The following is a 23871-nucleotide window of genomic DNA, read 5'->3' on the forward strand; positions in this document are numbered from 1 at the left end:
GCTCCCCTGAGATACCAGTAGTGGTCTGTAGTGGACCTGTTTAAAGGGGTGAAATCTTTCTTCATTTGACTTTCTAAACACTAGATCAGAATGGAGCAGAAAAGCATTGGCATAGCCTGAAATAATCTTCAATTGTATCACATGCCTTCATAAATGTGGCAGTGGGTTATTCACAAAAGCACAGGCAGCTCAAATGAGTCAGCTGAGTACAGTGTCCTTGCTTTTAGAGGCGGGCAGCTGAGAGACGTTCACGTAGGACCTTTATTGTGAGGCTACAAATAGACATGGATGCTGGGCAGAAGAAGCATGTTGTGAAAACATGAGTGAGTCACCCACACTGGTGTCGTTTAAGCAAACTCTTCTGCCAGCTTCTCTTCAGGAGGTCTTGCCTACTCAATGACACGAATTTACATTTAAGCATTCATTTCAGAGAAATATATATGTAATTAGTATTCACATACATTCTCAGTTATGCAAATTCAATAATCACACATATATGTGTAATATATATATATTACATTATGTGTGTGTGTTGGTGTATATACATATGCACACACCTATTTTGAAGCAAATCTTGAGAGGCATATGGATCATTTCCCATGGAACTGTGTTCAAAATAAATCAGCTGAGGCTCCAGAGGCTCCAGTCAGTTCAGTTCAGTCACTTAGTCATGTTCAACTCTTTGTGACCCCATCCACGGACTGCAGCACACCAGGCTTTCCTATCCATCACCAACTCCCGGAGTTTACTCAAACTCATGTCCATCGAGTTGGTGATGCCATCCAACCATCTCATCCTCTGTCAGCCTATTCTCCTCCCACCTTTAATCTTTCCCAGCATCAGGGTCTTTTCCAGTGAGTCAGTTCTTTACATTAGGTGGCCAAAGTATTGGAGTTTCAGCTTCAGCATCACTCTTTCCAGTGAATATTCAGGACTGATTTCCTTTAGGATGGACTGGCTGGATCTCCTTGCAGTCCGAGGGACTCTTCAAGAATCTACTCCAACACCACAGTTCAAAAGCATCAGTTCTTCAGCACTCAGCTTTCTTTATAGTCCAACTCTCACATCCGTACATGACCACAGGAAAAACCATAGCTTTGACTAGATGGACCTTTGTTGGCAAAGTAATGTCTCTGCTTTTTAATATGCTATCTAAAGGAATAAGCATCTTTTAATTTCATGGCTGCAGTTACCATCTGCAGTGATTTTGCAGCCCAGGAAAATAAAGTCTCTCACTGTTTCCATTATTTCCCCAAAGTTTCTCACTGTTTCCATTATTTCCCTATCTATTTGCCATGAAGTGATGGGACCAGATGCCATGATGATCTTAGTTTTCTGAATGTTGAGTTTTAAGCTAACTTTTTCACTCTCCTCTTTCACTTTCATCAAGAGGCTCTTTAGTTCTTCTTCGCTTTCTGTGGGTTGTGTCATCTGCATATCTGTGGTTATTGATATTTCTCCGGGTAATCTTGATTCCACCTTGTGCTTCATCCAGCCTGGCATTTCACATGATATACTCTGCATATTAATTAAATAAGTAGGGTGACAGTATACAGCCTTGACATACTCCTTTCCTATTTGGAACCAGTCTGTTGTTCCATGTCCAGTTCTTTTTTTTTTTTTTTAGCTTTTTATTTTTTAAATTTTAATATCTTTAATTCTTACATGCGTTCCCAAACATGAACCCCTCTCCCACCTCCCTCCCCATAACATCTCTCTGGGTCATCCCCATGCACCAGCCCCAAGCATGCTGCATCGTGTGTCAGACATAGACTGGCGATTCAATTCTTACATGATAGTATACATGTTAGACTGTCATTCTCCCAAATCATCCCACCCTCTCCCTCTCCCTCTGAGTCCAAAGGTCCGTTATACACATCTGTGTCTCTTTCCCTGTCTTGCATACAGGGTCGTCATTGCCATCTTCCTAAATTCCATATATATGTGTTAGTATACTGTATTGGTGTTTTTCTTTCTGGCTTACTAACTGCTGCTTCTTGACCTGCATACAGATTTCTCAGGAGGCAGGTCAGGTAGTCTGGTATTCCCATCTCATCTCTTTAAGAATTTTCCAGTTTGTTGTGATCCCTTGTGGCTCAGCTGGTAAAGAATCCCCCTGTAATATGGGAGACTTGGGTTCGATCCCTGGGTTGGAAAGATGCCCTGGAGAAGGGTAAGGCTACCCACTCCAGTATCTGGCCTAGAGAATTCTATGGACTGTATAATCCATAGGGTCGCAAAGAGTTGGACAGGACTGAGCAGCTTTCGCTTTCACTTTCACACACTCAGAAAGACTTTGGTATAATCAATAAAGCAGAAGTAGGTGTTTTTCTGAACTCTCTCCAGATATAATCAAATTATAATGGCAGCATAGATAGCTGCATGACTTCTGCAACTTGCCACATACATTTGAGCCATCATGCTTCTCTGAGAGGACTCTGAAGCTTCCAGAGTGGGTGTGCATGGATTCCTTAAGTGTAGGCAATTAAAGTTTAGCCTGGGCTTCTGGGAGTAACTGAACTGCTTTGCCAAGAGTTGACCTTACATTCTTCTGGGATCTAGCCCTGGCTTGTTTCCTGTTCTTAAGCAACAAAGTATTAGAGCACTGGCTTTCTGAGGTCCAAGAAGATGCAGTGCTCTCATTGCCCTTTTCAGTAAGCTCCACTGTTAGAATGCTCTGTTCTCCTTGCCATGAAGTGAAAGTGTGTTAGTCCCTCCGTCATGTCTGACACTTTATGACCCCATGGACTATAGCCCATTAGGCTCCTCTATCCATGGAATTCTCTAGGCAAGAATACTGGAGTGGATGGCCATTTCCTTCTCTAGGGAATATTCCCAGCCCAGGGATCCAAGGCATGTATTCTGCATTGTAGGCAATTTCTTTACCATCTGAGCCACCCGGAAAGCTCTTCCTTCAGTCATGTCCGACTCTGCAACCCATGAACTGTAGCCTGCCAGGCTCCTGTGTCAGTAGGATTTTCCAGGCAAGAATACTGAAGTGCATTGCAATTTCCTCCTCCAGGGGATCTTCCTTACCCCAGGGACTGAATTCGCGTCTCCTACATTGACAGGTGGATTCTTTACCACTGAACCCTGCCATACTGTTAAGTAAAAATAAGGGCTTTTATCTTCACTATCTTAAAAACATGTCCTTCCCACAACTAAAGTCTCTTATGACCATGCTTTGAACTCATTGCATTAGATTTATATTCTTGGTTTCCAAGTGGGTATACTGTTCTATTAATTAAATTGTTAAATGTCGATTTAACAAATATTTATGAATAGGTTAGTCTGTGGGTAAGATACTGATATAAGGAACATTGTTTTGATACTTTGTGGCAAGTCTTTGTTATTTCAAAGCTGTCCTTCTTAGCTTTATGGAACACAGAGAAGTGCTTTAATTTAAATTGACTGTTGTTGGTTGTGAATGACTGAGCACAGTCTAGAGTGAAGACTGAGTGAAGAAAGTCATTTAAATTTTTTTCAGGAATAAATGTAATCCTACTTTCACAAACCTTTTAGTAAAAGAAGACCGTAAGATTTTTTAGGATTTTAGAATTTGTTGAATTTTGTGATATTTATGGAGCCTAACAGAGCACATTTTAAGGGAACTTGTTTCATAATAAGGAACATTTATAAATATAAATTTGGCATCTCCAACTTTGAGGCTTTATTTTAACATACTGCTGTACTGAGAATATTCGATCAATCTGCTTAAGTTGGAAATGTATCATTTCTTACTCATATATGATATTCCTCAATAAGATAGACACTTCTTTACAAAGCATCATGTGCAATTTGTAACAGCAGGATTAAAGCAACTGATAATTACTTTACTGCATGAAGACTATATAATAATTTCATCTTCCCTGAATGTTACACTTTCGTACCAAAGTGTGTTTCTTCCTTAAAGTGGAAATAGAAGGTGACGTGTTTATCTGCACCAGAAACATATTCCAGTTTGGGCAAGGTTGTCTGTTGGAATGATCCAATTAGGTTGTGCTGGTAAGAAAACAATAAATGTGTATCAGTTACAAAGTAAAGGGCACCGCATTGTTTTCTTGCCTCCAGGGTATGTTGGTCATTCCTTGTCCCTGGAAGAAACTTTAGATACTTTGCTTCATTTTATGTATAAGTTTTGAATGAAACCTGTTTGATTGAAGTTTGTTTTTTTGTTTTACCAAATTCCATTTAGCAGAAACCTATTTGGTTGTTTTTTTCATGTAAATGACCTTTGTCAACTCTATTTTCTTGGTCAGAAAATGATGGTCATTTGAGCAGCGGTGAAGATCCCAAACAATGCTAAATTCTAAACGATATTTTGTGCTTAGCTTGAAATCATTTTGAAATAGCTTTGTTTTGAATAAGATAAAATTAAGCATTGTACGAAATTCAAATAGTACAGAAACACTGCATAGAAGATCGTTTTGCCCTTAAATCCATGACCCACGAATAACCATTATTAACCTGTTCATGAATATCTTTCTGTGTCTTGCAATGCTTGTATAAACAGATCACTGTATAGGATTTTCTGTAAATGAGATCATATATGCAATCATATATGTAACTAGCATTTTAAGAAAGTCTTTCCACCTCAACATGAGTCTTGAACACAGCATTTTTAATGGCTGCATTTCTTTATACACATGATGTATGTGCTATAATTTACTTAATAAATTCTCTATTAGACTTTTAGTTTTTTTCAGTCTTTTCATTTGTAAACACTCTTGGTGCTTAACTCCACTTTCCTTCTTTGTCATTACCTCTTTAGCTAAATTTTTAGCAGAATGTAATTGCAGTAGATACTTATCTTATTTTTGATATTGATTTCAGGTTACACTTCACAAAGGTATACTGATTTAAACTTCTACCAGTAATGGACAAGAGAGCTGGCTTGCTCACTTTCTTGCAAAAACAGAATTTGTCTCATATTCTCATTTTTGTCATTCTGTGGCTTAAAAATGACGGCTCATTTTTATTCCATTTACATTTCTTTGACTTTTAGTGAGAGGTAATATCCTTCCTTACTTACTGCTTACTTACGCGTCTTTAAAGTAAGTACACTTGGGATATTTCTCTTTGGGGCATTATTTTTTTCTCATTGACTTACAAGAACTCTTTGTATAATAAGGATATCTTCCCTTTGCTTGTCAGAAATATCACAAATGTATTTTTCCTAGATCTGCTATATATCTTTTAACCTTATTTATGATTTCTTTTGCTGTAAAGATCTCAGTTTTTATGTAGTCCAAATCTTTAGTCTTTTATAGTTTCTTATATTCATGATATATTTAGAGCAGTTTCCCCACCCCAAGATTAGAAAAATATTTACCCACATATCTAAGTTCTTTTATGTTTTCATTTACATTTCTCATCCATCTGGACTTAATTTTTGTGTAAGATTATACTAGTATTTGATGTTTGGACACTTCAGAAGATCTAGATACATATTCACAGCTCTTCAAACAAAACAATATCATAAAGCCTCTCTTGCTATCCATTCTATTGGACTTGGAACTGGAGCTCTTGAATAGAGATTTTGGCTCATACTTTCCTTCAAGCAGAGAGATAATTTGTTTTTCAAGTCTTGCCTCCTTTTTTCTGTTCCTGCTGGGCAGTGTAAACAGAAATCCTGTTTATGACGACAAAGCACTTTAGGCAGAGATGGCACACTAAGGATTTGGCAGCTGTGATATGTCAGGAGAGAAATCATTGATTTATAGTCTGTAGCTACACAGGTGAAGTAAAAAATGAGGGTTGTATATCCAGTCTTCCTTCCTAGTGTAGGTGAATGGTTTGTGTAACTGCTGGTCATTAACCATGCTAGCAGGTAGTTCTTATTTTGATAGAAGAAGGAAGATTGCCTGAATGGGTGCACCTCAAATTTGGACCATATAAAAATCAGTTTGGGAACTTTGAAAACCTATGGATTCCTGGGACCTGATCTTTGGAGATCTTGATTTAGTTGTTCAAAGTAAAGATGTGTTTAGTTGCTCAGTCGTGTCTGACTCTTTTGCATCTCGCTGCAAAAGCCCGTCAGGCTCCTCTGTCCATGGGATTCTCCACGCAAGAATACTGGAATGGATGCCATTTCCTTCTTCTTCCCCAGGGAATCTTTCCCACATGTGTCTCCTGTACTCATGCACTGACAGGCAGATTCTTTACCACAAAGCCACCTGGGAAGCCTAAAGTGGAAATAAAAACTAAGTATTTCTTTTCCCTAAAAAACAAAAAACAAACAAAAGCAACCCTCCGAGATATTTTTCATGTGACTCAAATTTGATTTAGGTACTTGCATCATCTCATCGCTTATTTTTGATCTTGTGGCTTTATGTTGGGGATCTGATCTGCAGGTAATTCAGGTTTGTTTGCTTATTTCCGATGGCCATGTTTAAAAGTCATTAGGCTGCATCAATTTTCTTGGCTAAATTTCAGATTCAAATGCTAGAGAAGTTTAATTTGATTGATCAACATTCTACACAGTTTCAATAGATTACAACCAATACAGGCTGAAATTTCTTTTTATGGTTAGTAGACATGTTTTTTAAAGTCTTAAAATCCAACAATAATGTTGGTGAATATTTTAGCATTTATTGCCCCCTAAATATTCTTTTCTCATTTTGCTGCTGCTAAGTCACTTCAGTCGTGTCTGACTCTGTGTGATCCCATAGACGGCAGCCCACCAGGCTCCCGCGTCCCTGGGATTCTCCAGGCAAGAACACTGGAGTAGGTTGCCATTTCCTTCTCCAATGCATGTGAAAAGTGAAAAGTGAAAGTGAAAAGTGAAAGGGAGTTTGCTCAGTCATGTCTGACTCTTTACCACCCCATGGACCACAGCCTACTAGGCTCCTCTGTCCATGGGATTTTCCAGGCAAGAGTACTGGAGTGGGGTGCCATCGCCTTCTCCGTTTCTCATTTTACTTCATTGATAATTGTCAGAGAGATAGAAAATCCTTTGCATTTTAAGGCAGTTTGGGGTTAATTATTAATCCAAGTAATACATTTCTTAATAAAAAGGACATAAAACAACAAAGGTCATTCTTTAGTGTTATGTGAAAATATTAAATGTAGTAAATTGTATTAAAGTCAAAGTTGACAGCATAAATGTTGAATGTTTTATCATCTTGAATGCATTTGCTTTGTGTTAGCCGTGACAGGTGTGATGGCCTTGACTTATCACAAGTAGCTCACAGACAAAATGCTGGTGCTACCAATTGTGGTTGGATTTTTTTTCTAAAGGAACTTGCTCCTATGGTGAGATTTTTTCCTTGTTTTCATGTTCTTATCACTTTTTAAAACTCATTTATTTGTAAGTAGAGGATACTTGGTTTACTGTGTTGTGTTGGTTTCTGCCGTACATCAACATGAGTCAACCATAGGGATACATATGTTCCCTCCTTCTTGAACCTCCCTCCCTCAAATTTCTTTTATGCTTGATCTTTCTGAGGCTTCAGTTAACTTTCTTGGCCCTTCTATAAAATAAGGAACATCTTTGGTTTAATGTTATACCCTCGTGTGAGCAGAAAAGTGTTCACAAATTGCTTTACATGTGGATTTTTACTTCATTGCTATAAAGGGAGATAAACCGTTTTGTTTTATCATGGCCGATTCCATGTGTTAGATACTACAAGGAATGAAAAGAAGCACCAAAATCAGTGGCTGGAACATTGCCGTCTAAGGCTTCTGTGGATTCCTGGTGGCACTAGTGGTAAAGATTCCACTTGCCAGTGTAGGAGACACAGAGACCTGAGTGTGATCCCTGGGAAGATGCCCTGGAGTAGGCCACGACAACTCGCTCCAGTATTCTTGGCCGTAAAATGCCGTGGACAGAGGAGCCTGGAGGGCTATAGTGCATGGGATCGCAGAATTGGACATGACTGAACAGCACACCCATCCCTGGAAACACTGAGAATCTAGAGGCTTTTGCCCTCTTTTCGTCTGAGGGGTCATCTTCATCTTTTCCTGTCACTCCTGTTGACCGTCATGCTCCATCTCCTTCCTCTGTTGAAGGAGAGAGAAGTAACTGGGAAGAAGGAGACCGGAAGCAGGAAGAAAAGAAAACCGGCATCTTATCGTCTCTCTACTTTATTCTTAGCTTTTTATATGGTATTATCATATTCAGTCCAAGTAATTATCCTGTGAAATAGCCATTGATGTTACAGAGGAGAAAATTAGGATTTAGAGAAGTTCGTAAGTAGTGGAACTAGGATTAAACTCCGATATCCCTGACTCCAAGACCTGCTCTTTGTGCTGAGCCACCTGGAAGAGACCTTGGAAGAGACCTAGTTCAGCCTCTTCATCTCTTATCTGAGTAGATTCATCATGTGTATGTTGTTGTGCAGTCGCCCCGTTGTGTCCAGCTCTTTGCGACCCCACGGACTATAGCATGACAGGCCTCTCTGTCCCCCACCTTCTCCTGAAGTTTGCTCAAGTTCATGTCCATTGCATCGGTGATGCCATCTGGCCATCTCATCCTCTGATGCACTCTTCTCCTTCTGCCCTCCATCTTTCCCAGCATCAGGGACTGATGTATACGTTCAGTTCAGTTCAGTTGCTCAGTCGTGTCCGGCTCTTTGCGACCCCATGAACTGCAGCACGCCAGGCCTCCCTGTCCATCACCAACTCCCAGAGTTCGCTCAAACTCATGTCCATTGAGTCGGTGATGCCATCCAGCCATCTCATCCTCTGTCGTCCCCTTCTCCTCCTGCCCCCAATCCCTCCTAGCATCAGAGTCTTCTCCAATGAGTCAGCTCTTTGCATGAGGTGGCCAAAGTACTGGAGTTTCAGCTTTAGCATCATTCCTTCCAAAGAACACCCAGGATTGATCTCCTTTAGACTATACTGTTCATCAAAAACACATCTGTCAATGGCTGTGATAAACATTAGACACATTATCTAATCTGATGTTCGCGTTACAAGGTACAGAGAGGTTAAGTAACCTGTTTAAGTGATTACAGAGTAAATGGTATACAGTCTGGATGTCAACTTGAGGTGATCTGACTCCAGAGTCCATTTTTATACTGTACAGTATATGTACTATGCCTCAATGTTTTTCTCCTGCATGAAAAAACTGAAATTGACAAAGGTTAAGTGACATTCCCAAGGTCATCAGCTCTTTGGTGGCAGAACAGAGTCCAGTCTCTGGGTTTTCCAAGGGCAAGTTGTTAGCTCCTTCCTCTGTTATGCAGTGGGTATCATCTGATCGGAAATGGAATAAAATAAAAACCCAATCAAAGTGGAGCTGGAGTGCTTTGCTGCACCTGATTCTGCCCCGCTCAGAGTTCAGCCATATACATTACATTCTCATGAATTGCTAGGGAGTGTGTTCCTCTGTGGGGAATCAGATGTGGAAGTGTTTTTATGAGCCATAGCTATTAAAAATGCACACATCCACACATTATTTCCTTTTTATATTCATGAACACTGACTATAAGTAGTCAAAAAGGGCTTTTTTGATAGTTCACTTTACAAATTACTTTAAATTCTAGTTAAAGTTATTCATTGCATGAGATTATTTTTTAAAATTTCTATATTGTCAAGAGCAACATGTCAAAATGTGGTGAAAATAGTTCTTTTCTCAGAAAGACTGGAAACACCTCTGAGTTTAAGCAAGTTTCCAGTGTAATGTGTATAATAAATCATCTGTCTCTGTTTTAAAATTGTCAGCAACAAATGGAAACTGTAGCACTTAGCAAAGGATCATGTACTGAAATAAAAATAATCTTACCTTTTAAACGATCACATGACTTTCCATAAATCAAAAGCTGTTTTCGGGAAGAGATTAGTTGTTATCTTTATTGGATGAGCAATCATGGCTGTTGGCCTTTGATAAGCGGGACCTAGGGTGTGATTTGGGCGTCTTCTTAGATTCCTTTACTGTTTCCTGGGTGCCTGGAGAGCATGTGGGGAATGGTGTGTAGCATGATGGGGGAAAGATGCTGCTGCTGTCATCTTGCTCTTGCCTCTCACAGAGGTTAATAGCTACATGAAATCAAATCTATTGTTGTTGTTATTTAGTTACTGAGTCATGTTTAACTCTTTCCCAACCCTATCGACTGTAGCCTGCCAGGCTTCTGTGTCCATGGGATGTTCCTGGCAAGAATACTGGAGTCGGTAGCCATTTCGTCCTGCAGAGGACCTTGTAGACCCAGAGATCAAACCTGCATCTCCCACATTGGCAGGCAGATTCTTTACTGCTGAGCCACCTGGGAGGCCCATCAAATCAAATAGAGTGTTCTTAATCTCATAGTCCTCCTTTTTTCACTGTGTTCTCCCCTACACCCAGGCTGTGTGCTTTGGTTTGATCCTGCAGTAGTGATGAGAAGTAGTTACTCATCCCTGCTTGAGAGAGAACGATGCAGTGACGCTTCGCCCGTCACCTGTGCCCAGAGCATGGCTTGTCCTGCCATGAGGAGCCTTCCAGCCCCTACTCTTTCATGTCACACACACTAAAATAAGGCACACACACACACACACACACAAAGATACATGACAAAGACATAAAAAGCCCGGTGTCAGTGCCCAGGAGGTAAAAAAAAGTGCAAGTCTGAGAAGATCCCAGCCGCGTACACACCTCTTGCCTTTGCCAGGGACGCAGTAGTAGCTGGGCAGGTGCCCATACTCCAGAGACTTGTGCCACAGTGAGCATGGATTTGTGCATATCATTTAACCCCCTGAAGCTCCATATCTTCAGGGATAAGAGATCAAGACTGATACTATTTAGTGGGCACTGGGGAACCTTTTTCTCTCTCCTCTGCATAAATGCAGCCTGGTTCTACTGGCTTTGTTTATCATTCTGCTTGCTGCTCCCCTAGGAAGAATGAGCTGTGTGCAGAAAGATTATGTGTGCAAAGGCTATAAATAACAAGATGGTACCCTTCGGCCATGCAATAGAGTTATGTAAATAGGGTCCTCTGGAAACACTCACCTGCCAGATCTCAGACCTAAACATCTTGGGCAAAAGTAGGTGTACTGAGGTATTTAGAATGTGTCTGCATACTGTGTGAGGAACTAGTCTTTTTACTTGTCAACTCTTGCTTTTTTATGCCATCTCCACCCCAACCTCATTATTACATAGCGCTGTGCTAAAGGACTTCTGTGTTTTCCCAGTTGAACCCTACCCTTAAAAGAGAAGGATGTACTATTGTTAATGTCATTCTGAAGAGAATATTACTAGCTCTAAAGCCACATAAAAAAATATTTCAAGTAATCATCATAATAAGAGTCTCCTGGGATGGTTTTTTAGTGGGGATAGCACTTAATGGTCTGTAAATCAATTTTAAAAGACCAGTTTCTTTATAATAATTATATTATCTGTATACATTATATGATTATATGATATTATATATATGTGTATGTATATATGTATATTTATAATCCTTTGTTCTTATTATGCTAAGGGGCAATAATTGGTTGATTCTCAGAGATACATCTACAGGGCGATGTGGCCACAAAGGTTTAGTTACTCATGTCCCCACACATTTATTACCTCTAGAGAGAAAGTAATTTGCAGCTCTTGTGTATATTTACACTGGACAATGAATATGCAATAGAATATTTTTTGGAATTGATGTCTTAGAGACTGCAGGATAGAGGGCAAATCATTTTCTTCTATTCTCTTTGCTCTCCTTTCCTCGTAAAAAGCTTTCCTCTATAGAAAATAGCTATTGTGCATAAAATGTAGCTAGTTATAAGTACCTGCTGTGTGCAAAGTGAAATTCAGCTAAAACAAATACTGAAAGTAACCACAGAGAGAACAACACCAGAAGTACTAAATCACTTCTACACACTTGGTGGGATTGTATTATGTGATTTTATGTATGGAGGTGTCAATTAATCCTCTTTTTAAAGAGTATTGAAGTCATCCTTTGCCTTCTGTAGTCAACTGCTAGTCATTTTAGTACTTAGGAGCAGTTCAACTCTTGGAATAGGCAGGAATGGCTAAATCATATGTGTGTGAAATAGAAGGTGATATCCATATTGGTAAAAATCAATATTCTTTCTTTGCATTTGTTTGATATGTTTGTGACAGCCCTCAAAATAGCATGCTTATGTGGTTTAATTCCCCTAGTGACATCACACATGAAAAGAAATACGGCATATTTCTATTAACACCTCTGTTTTCTTTCTATTAGGGTGTGTTGGAGAGTTTCCTGGGCACCGCTGTCTCTGGAGCCATCTTTTGCCTCTTTGCTGGTCAACCACTCACTATTTTGAGCAGCACAGGACCTGTTCTCGTTTTTGAGAGGCTTCTATTTAATTTCAGCAAGTATGTATATAGATATCAAATTATAAATTAGAGTTGTTGAGCTGTAGAACATTCACAGTCTAGATAGAGCACGGAATAGTGAACTGAAAGTTCCTCAGTCGCATCTGACTCTCTGCAACCCCAAGGACTGTAGCCCACCAGGCTTCACTGTCCATGGGATTCTCCAGGCAAGAATACTGGAGTGGGTTGCCATTCCCTTCTCCAGAGGATCTTTGTGACCCAGGGATCAAACCCAGGTCTCCTGCATTGCAGGTGGATTCTTTACTGTCTGAGTCACCAGGGAAGCCTGCACAGAATAGTAGTTGAGCGGAAATTGGAAATTTTAGCATCTGGAGATTGAGAGGCCCTCAGAGATTAAGTCACCCGGCAGGTGCTAGCATTTGGTTCAGTGGAGGTCCCTCTGTCGCATTGCCTTTCCTCCACCCCCATTTTCCCTGCCTTATTGTCCTGCTTTGTGCCTCTGGAGGCTGACCCCAGTGGACCCCAGCATGCAGGCTCCTCTGCCCTCTGGCTTCCTGTTGGGTTTGGCTAAAGCAGAGCCTCAGAGAGGTCAGGGCGTGTCTGCTTCCCCCACTCCGCTCGGTCACTGCTCTCCCGGGCAGTCTGGCAGTGGCTTGTTCTGTCCGGTGGCTCCTCCACCCTGGCTCTGCCCTCACCAGGCTCTGGTGACTGTTCTTTCCTTGGCCTTTCTAAGCTGTTGCAGGGGGCTGGGGGTGGGGTAGAAATGGCTTCCTGACATCTCTAGTCCCTGAGAACCTTGCCATTTTTGTTACTCATTCCTCTGTAAATAGTTCACATCTTTAAAGTTTTCCTCTGAATCCCATCTGAGGTTGCCTTCTATCTCCTGCTATGATCCTGACTGACACTGGAGAAGTGAAGTGACTTGTTCAAGGTGACATAGCTTGTCTGTGGAAGAGGCTGGGTGTTCCCGTGGTCCACGGCTCCTAAACCCCATTCCTGTGTTCTTAACTAATGATGGATTTCTAGAATCAACTGGGTAACAGCTAACATTTATTGAGTGCTTGGCCGTGTTGCAAGTATTGTCCTAAGTGCATTACATGTACTCCCTCATTTATTTCTTGTAGCAGTCCTGTGAAGTAGGGACTATATCCTATTCTATTGATGAGAAAGCAGGCACAGAGTGGTTAATAAATTGCTGAAGGTTGCATCAGCCAGTCATTGGCAGCGCGGGGATTTGAATCCCTGCTTTCTGACTCCAGAGCCTAAACCTCTTGTGGAATCATTAGACATTACTAATGGGCTTGGCAATTGTGGTACCAGTATTTTCTTTTAGAAATTGATGGATCATTTTAAGATGGGGAAAATTGAATTAACCAAATAATCTAAATAGCCACATTAGCACACAAATGGCTTCAAAATCAAATTGGGAATTCCAGCTTCTTTCTAATGAACTTGATACCTCTGAGAGAGAACTGCCTTTACTGGCAGATCTCAGTACACAGATATTGCAGAACTTCATATGGCTTGCTAGCATTCCTTGTTGGAATTTCCATATACTTCTACCATTACATAGCTTTAGGATTTTAATATTAGAAATGTTATTACCCAGTTAATGCCTCGTAGACTTAAGGACTCAAATTGTAGGCTTTGAAATTGCATGGGGACTTCCCTGGTGTTCCAGTGATTAAGACTCTGCCTGCCAATGCAGGGCACACGAGTTTGATCCATAGTCCAGGAAGATCCCACGTGCCTTGGAGCCACTAAGGCCATGCGCCACAACTACTGAGCTCATGTCCCTAGAGCCTGTGCTCCACAACTGGAGAAGGCCCTTGCACAGCAGCGAAGACACAGTGTGGTCATAAATAATGGATGAATAGATAAATGAAATCTTAAAAAATCAACTTAGAGGGATAAAAATTACTAAAAGAAAAAAAAGAAAGAAAGAAGCCATGTATGCTGTCAAAAGTGATCACGAGAAAGGAGGGAATGAGAATTTAAAACAAGCATTTTGAAAACTGGGTTGAGGGCAAAAATTAAAGGTCTTCCAAACACTGAAAGCTTCAGATTTTAAGTAGAGTTATGTTCTCTGTAGATCATTACCAGAAATTCCTCCATTATAATTCTCAGGAGACCATTGGAAAAAATTCTGCTCCTGTCAGTTTATAGAAAGAGTCAAACAGTTTTTATATGTTTAAGAAAACATCATGTGAGACAAGAAGGCCTTTGTGGGAAGATTAAACAAGCACCTACTATAAACAGGGACAAATGTGCAACCTTTGCAGTGCAACCTTTGCAGAAAGATTTATTGTATACAATGTGATCAGAGCCTTAATCTACAGAAAATGTTTGCGCCCTGGTTTGCTTTAGATAATTGTAGGATCGAGATTATTTCCTTTTGCTAAGCAAGTTCCTTTCTCATTTTCCCTCCTGTTTCATCAAAATTGAAAACTTAAACATAGTTTCAAGTGATTTATTTGAAAATAGCTGTAAAGCAACAAGGAACATTTGAGAAACTGTGCTTTAAATCCATCACCAAGTAACATATGACACGTGGCAAACCTTATTCTTTTATTCACAATGCTATATCATTTGCTTACATATGGTAACAGCAGTGCTGATATGTCTAGATACAGAGTATTTGTGTGGACCACTGTTTCCCAAAGTGTGTTTCATCATTTACTAGTTCCATTAGATTCTCAATGAAAAAGAAAAATCTGTGATCCCAATAAGTCTAGGAAGTGCTGTACATTATTTATTATATCCCCCTATTGGTAATTCACTTTACCCTTCAGTTTACTAAGCGATCTGAGAAATCCTTCAGTAAAGAAAGTGTTTTACTATCTTTTGCCCAGGTTTTCCCCATCATATTTTACCTTCTTTGTTTTTTTGAGAAATAGATAAATTCTTGTTTTGTAAGCTTAATGGACTCAAACAGCAACTCCAAATAATCCACAGATTTATCTCGGGCTTGGAATACAGGATTTAATATTTGCCTTATCAACTGGAAAACCATAAAAAGGCATATGAATGATAGGCTGTCGCTTTTTCAAATTAGTAACAAAATGAAAGAATAGCTCACAACTTTCCAAAACACACATAGTTTTGTTTCTCCAATTCTGCAGTCTCTTTTGAACTATTTTTACACCCTGTATTTCAGTAATGGGCTTCCCTCATGGCTCAGTGGTAAAGAACTTACCTGCCAGTGCAGGAGGCATGGGTTTGATCCCTAGGTCAGGAAGATCCCCCAGAGAAGGAAAAGGCAACCCATTCCAGTATTCTTGCCTGGGAAATCCCATGGACAGAGGAGCCTGATGGGCTACAGTCCATTGAGTTGGAAAAGAGTTGGACATGATTTAACAACAACAAATCGGATTCCTTTTCCTTTTCTTCTGGGAGAAATCTGAAGGGAGTTTAAGCAGCGTGGTCTAAGTCATATAAAAACTTTGTGATTAAAGTTGGATTTATCTTGTTTGTCATTTGGTCATGTATTAATTTATTTCTTATATTATTTGAGCAGTTTACTTGTAGGCCTTCAAATTATTACTGTCTTCTATTAAGTACCTGGATTTATTCATTCAGTTTAGGGAGTTTATATTTGTCAGTGACTAATTTCTGAAACATGCTTCAAAGGTAAGTTCTTCGGTTTTCCTATACCCTTGGGTTTCTGCTGCTCAAAACTATCGTGTAAATCTCTAGGAACATTGAGTGTTACCAAGAAAATATACACTGATTTTGTCCTTCTAGCTCACCATAGCTTCTTTGGTCTCTACTATCATTTCCTTTCTGTAGCTTATAACTTTTTATAATTTAATTGCTATTTAAACTTGGCACCAAGGCCTGATAGTCTTATTGGACATTAACATTGCCTTTTATTGTAGTCATTACTGTTGATCGGCTTGTTTAAAGTTTCTCATCTTTTATTCCTCTTTCTTCTTGCTGCTGTAAACATATCACTTTCCTAATGGAGTGATTGGTATTAGTGAATTTATGTGGGTTATTCTTACAGAGATACTCAGGGAGTATTTAAGTATTTTAGAGGAGCTGTTTTGGGTATCCTGTTTAGGTCCTAAGATTCAAGTTTATACATGCACTTTTCCCCTTTGTACTCAAACTGATAGTGTTCCTGACCATTAGCTGATAACTAGATTATTTCTTATCCTGTCCTGTAAACATCAGTTCTGTAAACAAACATTAGCAGTCTTAGAACACTTTAAGGATTGTTCTAACTTTAATCTTGTTAGGAAAGCAAAACTAGGTAATTGTTTAAAACTTTGTTTTAAGGAAAATGTCTGAAGTAATAAAACTGTTTCTAGGCTCTGACTCATTGTATGATAATGTAAATTATAGTGTAAGCTCCTAGAATTTAGCTTTTTCTAGAGTCTGCTTATCTCAGAAAGACATGCATAGGATCAAACACTGGGATTCCAGACATGGAGGGAACTGTGAAGAAATGCCAAAGATGTCTTTAGAAAGATTTTGGGAAATCTGTAGAGGATAACTTTCTACCCAAGTGTTACTAATCTCCTGCTTTGGGAATGTATTCCAATGTGTGTGATCTGATAGGAAGGAAATAGGGGACAGCGATTTTAAGGCCCACTCATGTGCTAGGGCTTCCCTGGTAGCTCAGATGGTAAAGAGTCCACAGGCAGTGCGGGAGACCCAAAGTTAATCCCTTCGTCAGGGAGATCCCCCGGAGCAGGAAATGGCAACTCATTCTAGTATTCCTGTCTGGAGAGTTCCGTGGACAGAGAAGCCTGATGGGCTACAGTCCATGGGGTCGCAAAGAGTCAGACACGACTGAGCAACTAACACACACACGCGCACACACATACACACTCTGAGTATAAATTGAACAGGAAGAACCACGCTGTAATTTTTAAAAGGACCTGTCCAGTAGTACGGAGAATTGGTTTCTGGTCCAGCTCTGCCATTAAAGCCTTGACATTGGATAAATGGCTTAGTTTCCACTGGCCTTGGTATCTTCATCCATAAAGAGAGGCACATATGACCACTTGGTGATTAATCAGGATTCTCCAGAGAAACAGAACCAATACGATGTGTATATTCATCTATACGAGATTTATCGTAACTAATTGGCTCACACAGTTTTAGAGGCTGGCAAGTCCAAAAGCTGCAAGGTGGCCTAGCAACCTGAACACCCAGGAGAACTTATGTTCCAGTTCCAAGGCCTTCTGCTGGAGAACTAGGCAGTGCCTATGTTATCGATCAAGTCCAAAGGCAGTCTGTCTGCTGGAGAGTCTTCTCTTGTTTGAAGGAAGCTGGCCTTTTTGTTCTTTTCAGTTGAAGAACTGATTGGATGCAGCACACTCTCATTATGGAAGGCAGTCTGCTTTACTCAGGTCTACCAATTTAAATGTTAACCTTACCCAGACCACCCTTAAACACCCAGAATAATGTATGACCCAATACCTGAGTACCTCATGGCCTAGTCCAGTTGACATATGAAATCAAGCAACTTTTAATTCTAATATTCAGTAAAAAGTTTTGGATGGTCATCACTTGGGTACCTGTGATAGCTCATAAACCAGTGTTAGTAACTTTCTGACACTACAACTTTCAAGTTGTAGCCTGCAGGTATAGCTTTATTGGAACACTTTTATGCACCAGACATTGTATTAGGAAGAGAATTTGAATTTTTATTCTAAGAGCAGTGCAAAGCCACCAAAAGACTTTAAACTAGGACATTTGATTTACATTTGAAAAGGTTATTTTGGCTGTGATGTGGAAAACAGCTTTGAGCAAAGCAATCATGGATATTAGTAAGGAGGTTCTTACAAGAATCAGGGAAAGGCTTCTTGGTGGCCGAGACTAGGCTGTTGGTAATGGACATGTTGACATGATGTCTTTGGGGAAGCATTAAAACATGTGGCTGTCAGTTATCAGAAACTCATTGTATAAAAGGAAAGCCATAGAGCTTTAAGTATGCATGATCCTTGATTTATTTTTTCCTCATACAAGAAATGTGATTACCAATATCTGTTTTTTCATTGCAAATGATGATAAAAAAAACTATTTTAATGCACTGTCCACATAATTGTAAAATAATGAGTGTGAAATGGTAAAATGCCAACATTTGACCCATGTTTTCCTAAATATGAATCTTGAACTAATTCACTTGTAAGAAGTTAAAAGGGTATTGAAAAATGGCCTGCTTAAATGGAGGCATTGTATTCTTTTTTTAAATATTGAATCATTTGTTTATTTTTACTTTTTAATTGGAGGACAGTTGCTTTACGGTGTTGTGTTGGTTTCTGCTGTACAACAGTGGGAATCAGTCACAATTATATATATTTTATATATATATATATATATGTCCTCTCCCTCTTGAGCTCCCTCCCTGCTCCCATCCCACTCCTCTAGGTCATCACAGAGCACCAGGCTGGGTTCCTTGTGTATATAGCAGCTCCCAACTAGTTATCTGTTTTATACCTGATAGTATATATATGTCAATATTACTTTCTCAATTTGTCCTACCCTCTTCTTCCCCAGCTGTGTCCATAAGTCCGTTCTCTACTTTTGTATCTCCTTTCCTTCCCTGCAAATAGGTTCATTAGTACTATTTTTCTAGATTCCCCATATATCCATTAATATGTGATATTTGTTTTTCTCTTTCTGATTTACTTTACTCTGTGTAACAGTCTCTAGGTTCGTCCACCTCACTACAGCTGACTCAAATTCATTTGATCCCATCTCCCTGTATTGGTGACACTTGGTTCACAAGGGGCATTGCGTGCAGTTAGTTCATGCCACACGTCTCATTGAGCACTCTTTCTCGTCTTCCTGACCTGACCCTCCCTGGTCTATCTCAAAAGTTCTTGCTTATCCCTAAATACTTTTAGTTTTTTTCTGTAAGATTATCTATCCCCACCATCTTGCCGAGACCAAATTAGTCCCACTTCTGTGACATTCTGTGGGAACTTTAGGTATCACTTAGGATTTTGTGGTGTGATTATGTTTATCAGTATGTCTTTCTCAGTAGACTTTGATGACTTGGGGAAGAGAAAATACTTTCTTAACCAGAAAGCTCCCCAAACATTTATTGAACATGTTGCTGGGTACCAGTGTTACGCTTTCAAACTGTTTATTTTTTCTACATAGGGATCATCAATTTGAATGAGAAGATTGAGTGAGGGGATAGGGAAAGATATCATGCAGACAGAAATGACAAGAAAGCGGGGGTCACAGTATTCATATCAGACAAAATAGACTTTAAAACAAAGACCATAAAGAATGATAAAGGACACTCTATAATGATAAAAGAATCAACACAAGAAGAAAATTAATGAGTCATTTACATTCAAATGGTACGATTACTCTTGTGTTTTTTCTCAAACATGTGAATTATTTCTCAGGCTAGTGTCATTAGGCCAAATCCTAAAGGTAATACTTCCTGGATAAAATTAAGAATGATCTTTGAATCTAGTAGCTATAAGTGATCTTATATTTTTAACAATCACTTTACAGTTGTTTGGTACTTTTGTATTGCAGTTTGTGTTCCACAGAGGAGGAGTCTAAATACCGTTTTTTCTTCTTTCCAGGGACCATAATTTTGACTATTTGGAGTTTCGCCTTTGGATTGGCCTCTGGTCGGCCTTTCTGTGTCTCATTTTAGTAGCCACCGATGCCAGCTTTCTGGTTCAGTACTTCACTCGCTTCACTGAAGAGGGCTTTTCTTCTCTGATTAGCTTCATTTTTATCTACGATGCTTTCAAGAAGATGATCAAGCTAGCTGATTACTACCCCATCAACTCCAACTTCAAAGTGGGCTACAATACTAAATTTTCCTGTGTTTGTATGCCGCCCGACCCAGGTCAGAACATCATGCTTAGCGTTTATGCTTACCTTGTATTTGGAAGAAGCCGGAGGCTCCATGCATGCAAACTTTCCACCTGGTTTTATGATTCTCAAAAAAGGGTTTTCTTTTATTTTCTCTGAGAAACCGTGCAGCTGAATTTATAGTCTCTTTGCCTGAGGTGTCTTAGCCATGTGATTCAACCAGGAGGTATAACCAGGAGCTCTGGAATGTGAACGTACATTCACATTAGCTCAATACTTTGAAACTAACTCAAGTGACAGAATTTGCAAGGAAATTTTGTGTACCTTATTCTTGATCGTCTCTGATAGGTGAGAAATAATTTTGTGTACATTATTCTGGATCTTCTCTGTATCTCTATGACAGATACAAGGACCAGACGAACCTAGTCCTCTGAACTTTTGTTTCTTATTTCGCTAGGAATCTCCTTCTTAAGTAAATTCTAAGTGGATTATTTTAAACGTACAGAATAAACAAATATTAATTCACTTTATATAATTTGAAGCAAGAAATTTAAAAAAATTCAGACTAGAATCACCTAGTGATAAACTAGAGCTTTATAGTTCATCTGTCCTAGACAATGTAAATACGAAAGGAAAGGGAAGGAAGGAATAAAAGAAATGAAAGAAGAATATTATGGTCTTGGAGATTTATATTCTAGAGTTAGGAAAGATGTAAAAATAACTTCTTAGTAAAGAATATGATTCTATAAAACCTAGCACTTTGATACCCATCTTGCTAAACCTGAGTCAGCATAAGAACTTCATCACAAAAAAAGTGCTAAATTTGGTCTTTGGAATTTTTTCTTGGAATTATTTTTCTTTGAATCTTTTCTTAGAATTATAAAATTCATCATATTTTATAATATGGAAGGCATTTGGGAAAAAAGCATCACTTCAGGTAAAGTTGCTTTAACATCTGCTTTAGTCAAATGAAGCTTTTCCTGGTGGCTCAGACGGTAAAGAATCTGCCAGCAATGCAGGAGACCTGGGTTCTATCCCTGGATTGGGAAGATCCCCTGGAGGAGGGCGTGGCAACCCATTCCAGTATTCTGGCCTAGAGAATCCCCATGGACAGAGGAGCCTGGCGGGTTACAGTCTACGGGGCTGCAAAGAGTGAAAAATGGCTGAGTGACTGAGCACAGCACGGTAGAATGAGGAGTAAACATTTGTGTCAGACAATTAATGCTAATAGTCCTAGTGGTCCTTGGTTGTAACATTAGCTACATTAGCTTAAAATAAAAATTAGTGCACGATCCATGCTTTTTTGAGTAAGATCCTGTAGCACCAGAAGCGCAGCAGTGTTTTGAGGGCTTTGTACACCTGGGCTTAAGTAGGGCAAGTCAGAGTCGAAGTGTTAGTTGCTCAATTGTGTTTGACTCTTTGCGACCCTATGGACTTTGTAGCCCGTCAGGCTCCTCTGTCCATGGAATTCTCCAGGCCAGAATACTGGAGTGGGTTGCCATTTGCCTCTCCAGGGGATCTTCCCAACCCATGGATCAAACCCAGGTCTCCTGCATTGCAGGCAGATTCTTAACCCCTCAGCCATCAGGGAAACCCATTAAAAGTTGGACACATTCATGTAATGGCCACTTTTATCTATAGATTCTAAGGAAAAACCACTTACTAGTCACAGTAAAACAAACATGGTTATATTATAGACGAGAATGAACAATGCTTATGAATTTTTTAAAACTCAACAAGATCATATAAAGAGTTTCAGTGCCTGTGCAGGCTGTGTCCTGTGACTCTCAGATATTTTGGTGATGAATCTGCATTGTTCTCTACCGTTTTGGTGGCGAAGTCTTACAAGACCTATATGCATCTTGAGAGATGAAAAAGAGCAGCATCTCTCTACAAATGGGGCGGTCAGTGACACTGGTGAGAAGATGGGGCCTTGTTGCGCTTTGCACTTATGGTTTCTTTTTCTCTTTTTAAGGAAAGTCAATTCACATTAAAATAAACCCTATGCTTAAAAGCAAGGAGAAACAAGTAAAACGTGGAAATTTAAAGATTCAGGCATAGATATAAAGGCCTATTACCGTTAAGATGTACACTGTTTAGAAGTACTTCAGAACTTAAAAAGTGCTTGGAAAGAGTAAGCAATACATGATAGATATGATTAGAATCAATTAAGTATGCTCCCCAGAGAAACCCAGAAGGCGTGTATTACCATTACACAAGTCTTAGAGCTCGTCCTAGGAGAGGAGGTGATAAGACCTCTTTTAATCATGCATCCTAGACTTTGAGGTGAAGTCTAAACTACACATGTGCAAAATACTGGATCGTAGACATATTTAATAGTGAGATTTTGAACTTTCCCTTTTACTTATTTATTTCTATGCATTTATATGCCTCTTTACTTGTGGAAAAGTCTGTATGCTGACTTTTTTAGGCATTCTGAGTAATTGTATGTTAAGAATTTCTAGAGGAAAGAAAATACTACCAGCTGTTTGAGGTTTGAAGTGTTCATAAAGCCAGATGAGGGCTTTGTCAGCACACCTGCCACAAAGATCTCCCTGGTGTCAGCCCCACACCGACCTGAGGCTAATGGAAAAACTTGCATGTATTGTTTTAATTGGATGCTGGTGGAGTAGGTCATTTGGAACCAGGAAGACATACCTGAATGCATTTTCGCTGCGAAAAATACAACAAAGGTTTTACATGTGATTTTCCTTTCAGGAAGGATCTCTGTTTTCTTGAGACACTGGTATTGAGGCTTGAACCGATTTTATCCATGTATAGCAAGTGCTGGCTAAAGTGGTGATAATTCTTCCTTTGACATGTTTCCCCTTGGTTGTGTATCAAGCCTGTCTTAAATAGCTAGTTTTTGTCTTGGAAGGATTCTGACAATTCCTGCTACCTCTATGGGGTACCAGTAAAGCAGGGTAGCAGGATTTTGAAGTCGGAAAATCTTGTGTTCAAGTCCTGCTTGGCTAAGGCCCCGTGTATGACTTTGGACAAGTTCCTTTCTCCAAGGTAGCTTTGCCTCACCTTCCTCGTGTAAAATGGGGTTAATAATACCACCTACCTTATAGAATTGTTTTGAAGGAAAAAAATGAGGCATTACAAAATACTTAGGACAGTTTCTAATAAATAATTAAATGTTACCCACTTAACAACCATTATAATTGTGTTGTTATAAAAATTTAGGGTTTGTAAGTATGAACAATAGGACAAACAAACCAGGCTTCATCATCTTCCCTTCTAAGCAATGTTGTGGCACCGTTGGCTCATTCTGCAACAAGACTGTTGCTTGCATCCCTTAGCTTTAGAGTCATTCAGATAAGTGGCACTCATGGAAGATATGTACATAAATGTGAGGAAGTATGGGCTTCCTCTGTGGCTCAGACAGTCAAGAATCTCCCTGCTAATGCAGGAGACCAGGGCTCAATCCCTGGGTCAGGATGATCCCCTGGAGAAGGGCATGGCAATCCACTTTAGTATTCTTTCCTGGAGAATCCCATGGACAGAGGTGTATGGCGGGCTACAGTTCATGGGATTGCAAGGATTTGGACACAACTGAGTAACATACACACACACGTAGAGATGAAATCTGTTTCTGGTGTGGACAAAGGCAAATGCATTTCCAGGACAATCTCATGTTTTACAAAACTTTTAAGATTAATGATTGTGTATTTCTCTCACAACCTTAATACTTTTTGATAGAAGACTTCATAGACCCACAATACATTTAGTACTTCGACAACAAACTGAAAACCAATAGTGAGAGAATAATACAGTTGCATGTACAGCTAGAGTAAGTGTTCTAAAAGCAACAAAAGACTGGCCTTTCATCGCAACATGCA

The 23871-nt window shown here is 39.6% G+C and overlaps 1 protein-coding gene across 7 annotated transcripts in view; it reads left to right on the forward strand.

The window, feature by feature from the left end:
• SLC4A4 (solute carrier family 4 member 4) overlaps window positions 1–23871 on the forward strand; it is a 370587-nt gene that overhangs the window by 272678 nt on the left and 74038 nt on the right. For all 7 annotated transcript variants that reach the window (XM_042251504.2, XM_060417186.1, XM_042251503.2 and 4 more), the window contains exons 13-14: window positions 12135–12268; window positions 19789–20060. In XM_042251504.2, coding sequence (XP_042107438.1) covers window positions 12135–12268; window positions 19789–20060 — 406 coding nt within the window. The remainder of the gene's footprint in view (window positions 1–12134; window positions 12269–19788; window positions 20061–23871) is intronic.

The sequence above is a fragment of the Ovis aries genome, chromosome 6 (assembly GCF_016772045.2).
Source record: "Ovis aries strain OAR_USU_Benz2616 breed Rambouillet chromosome 6, ARS-UI_Ramb_v3.0, whole genome shotgun sequence".
In the NCBI taxonomy this organism is placed as follows: Eukaryota; Metazoa; Chordata; class Mammalia; order Artiodactyla; family Bovidae; genus Ovis; species Ovis aries.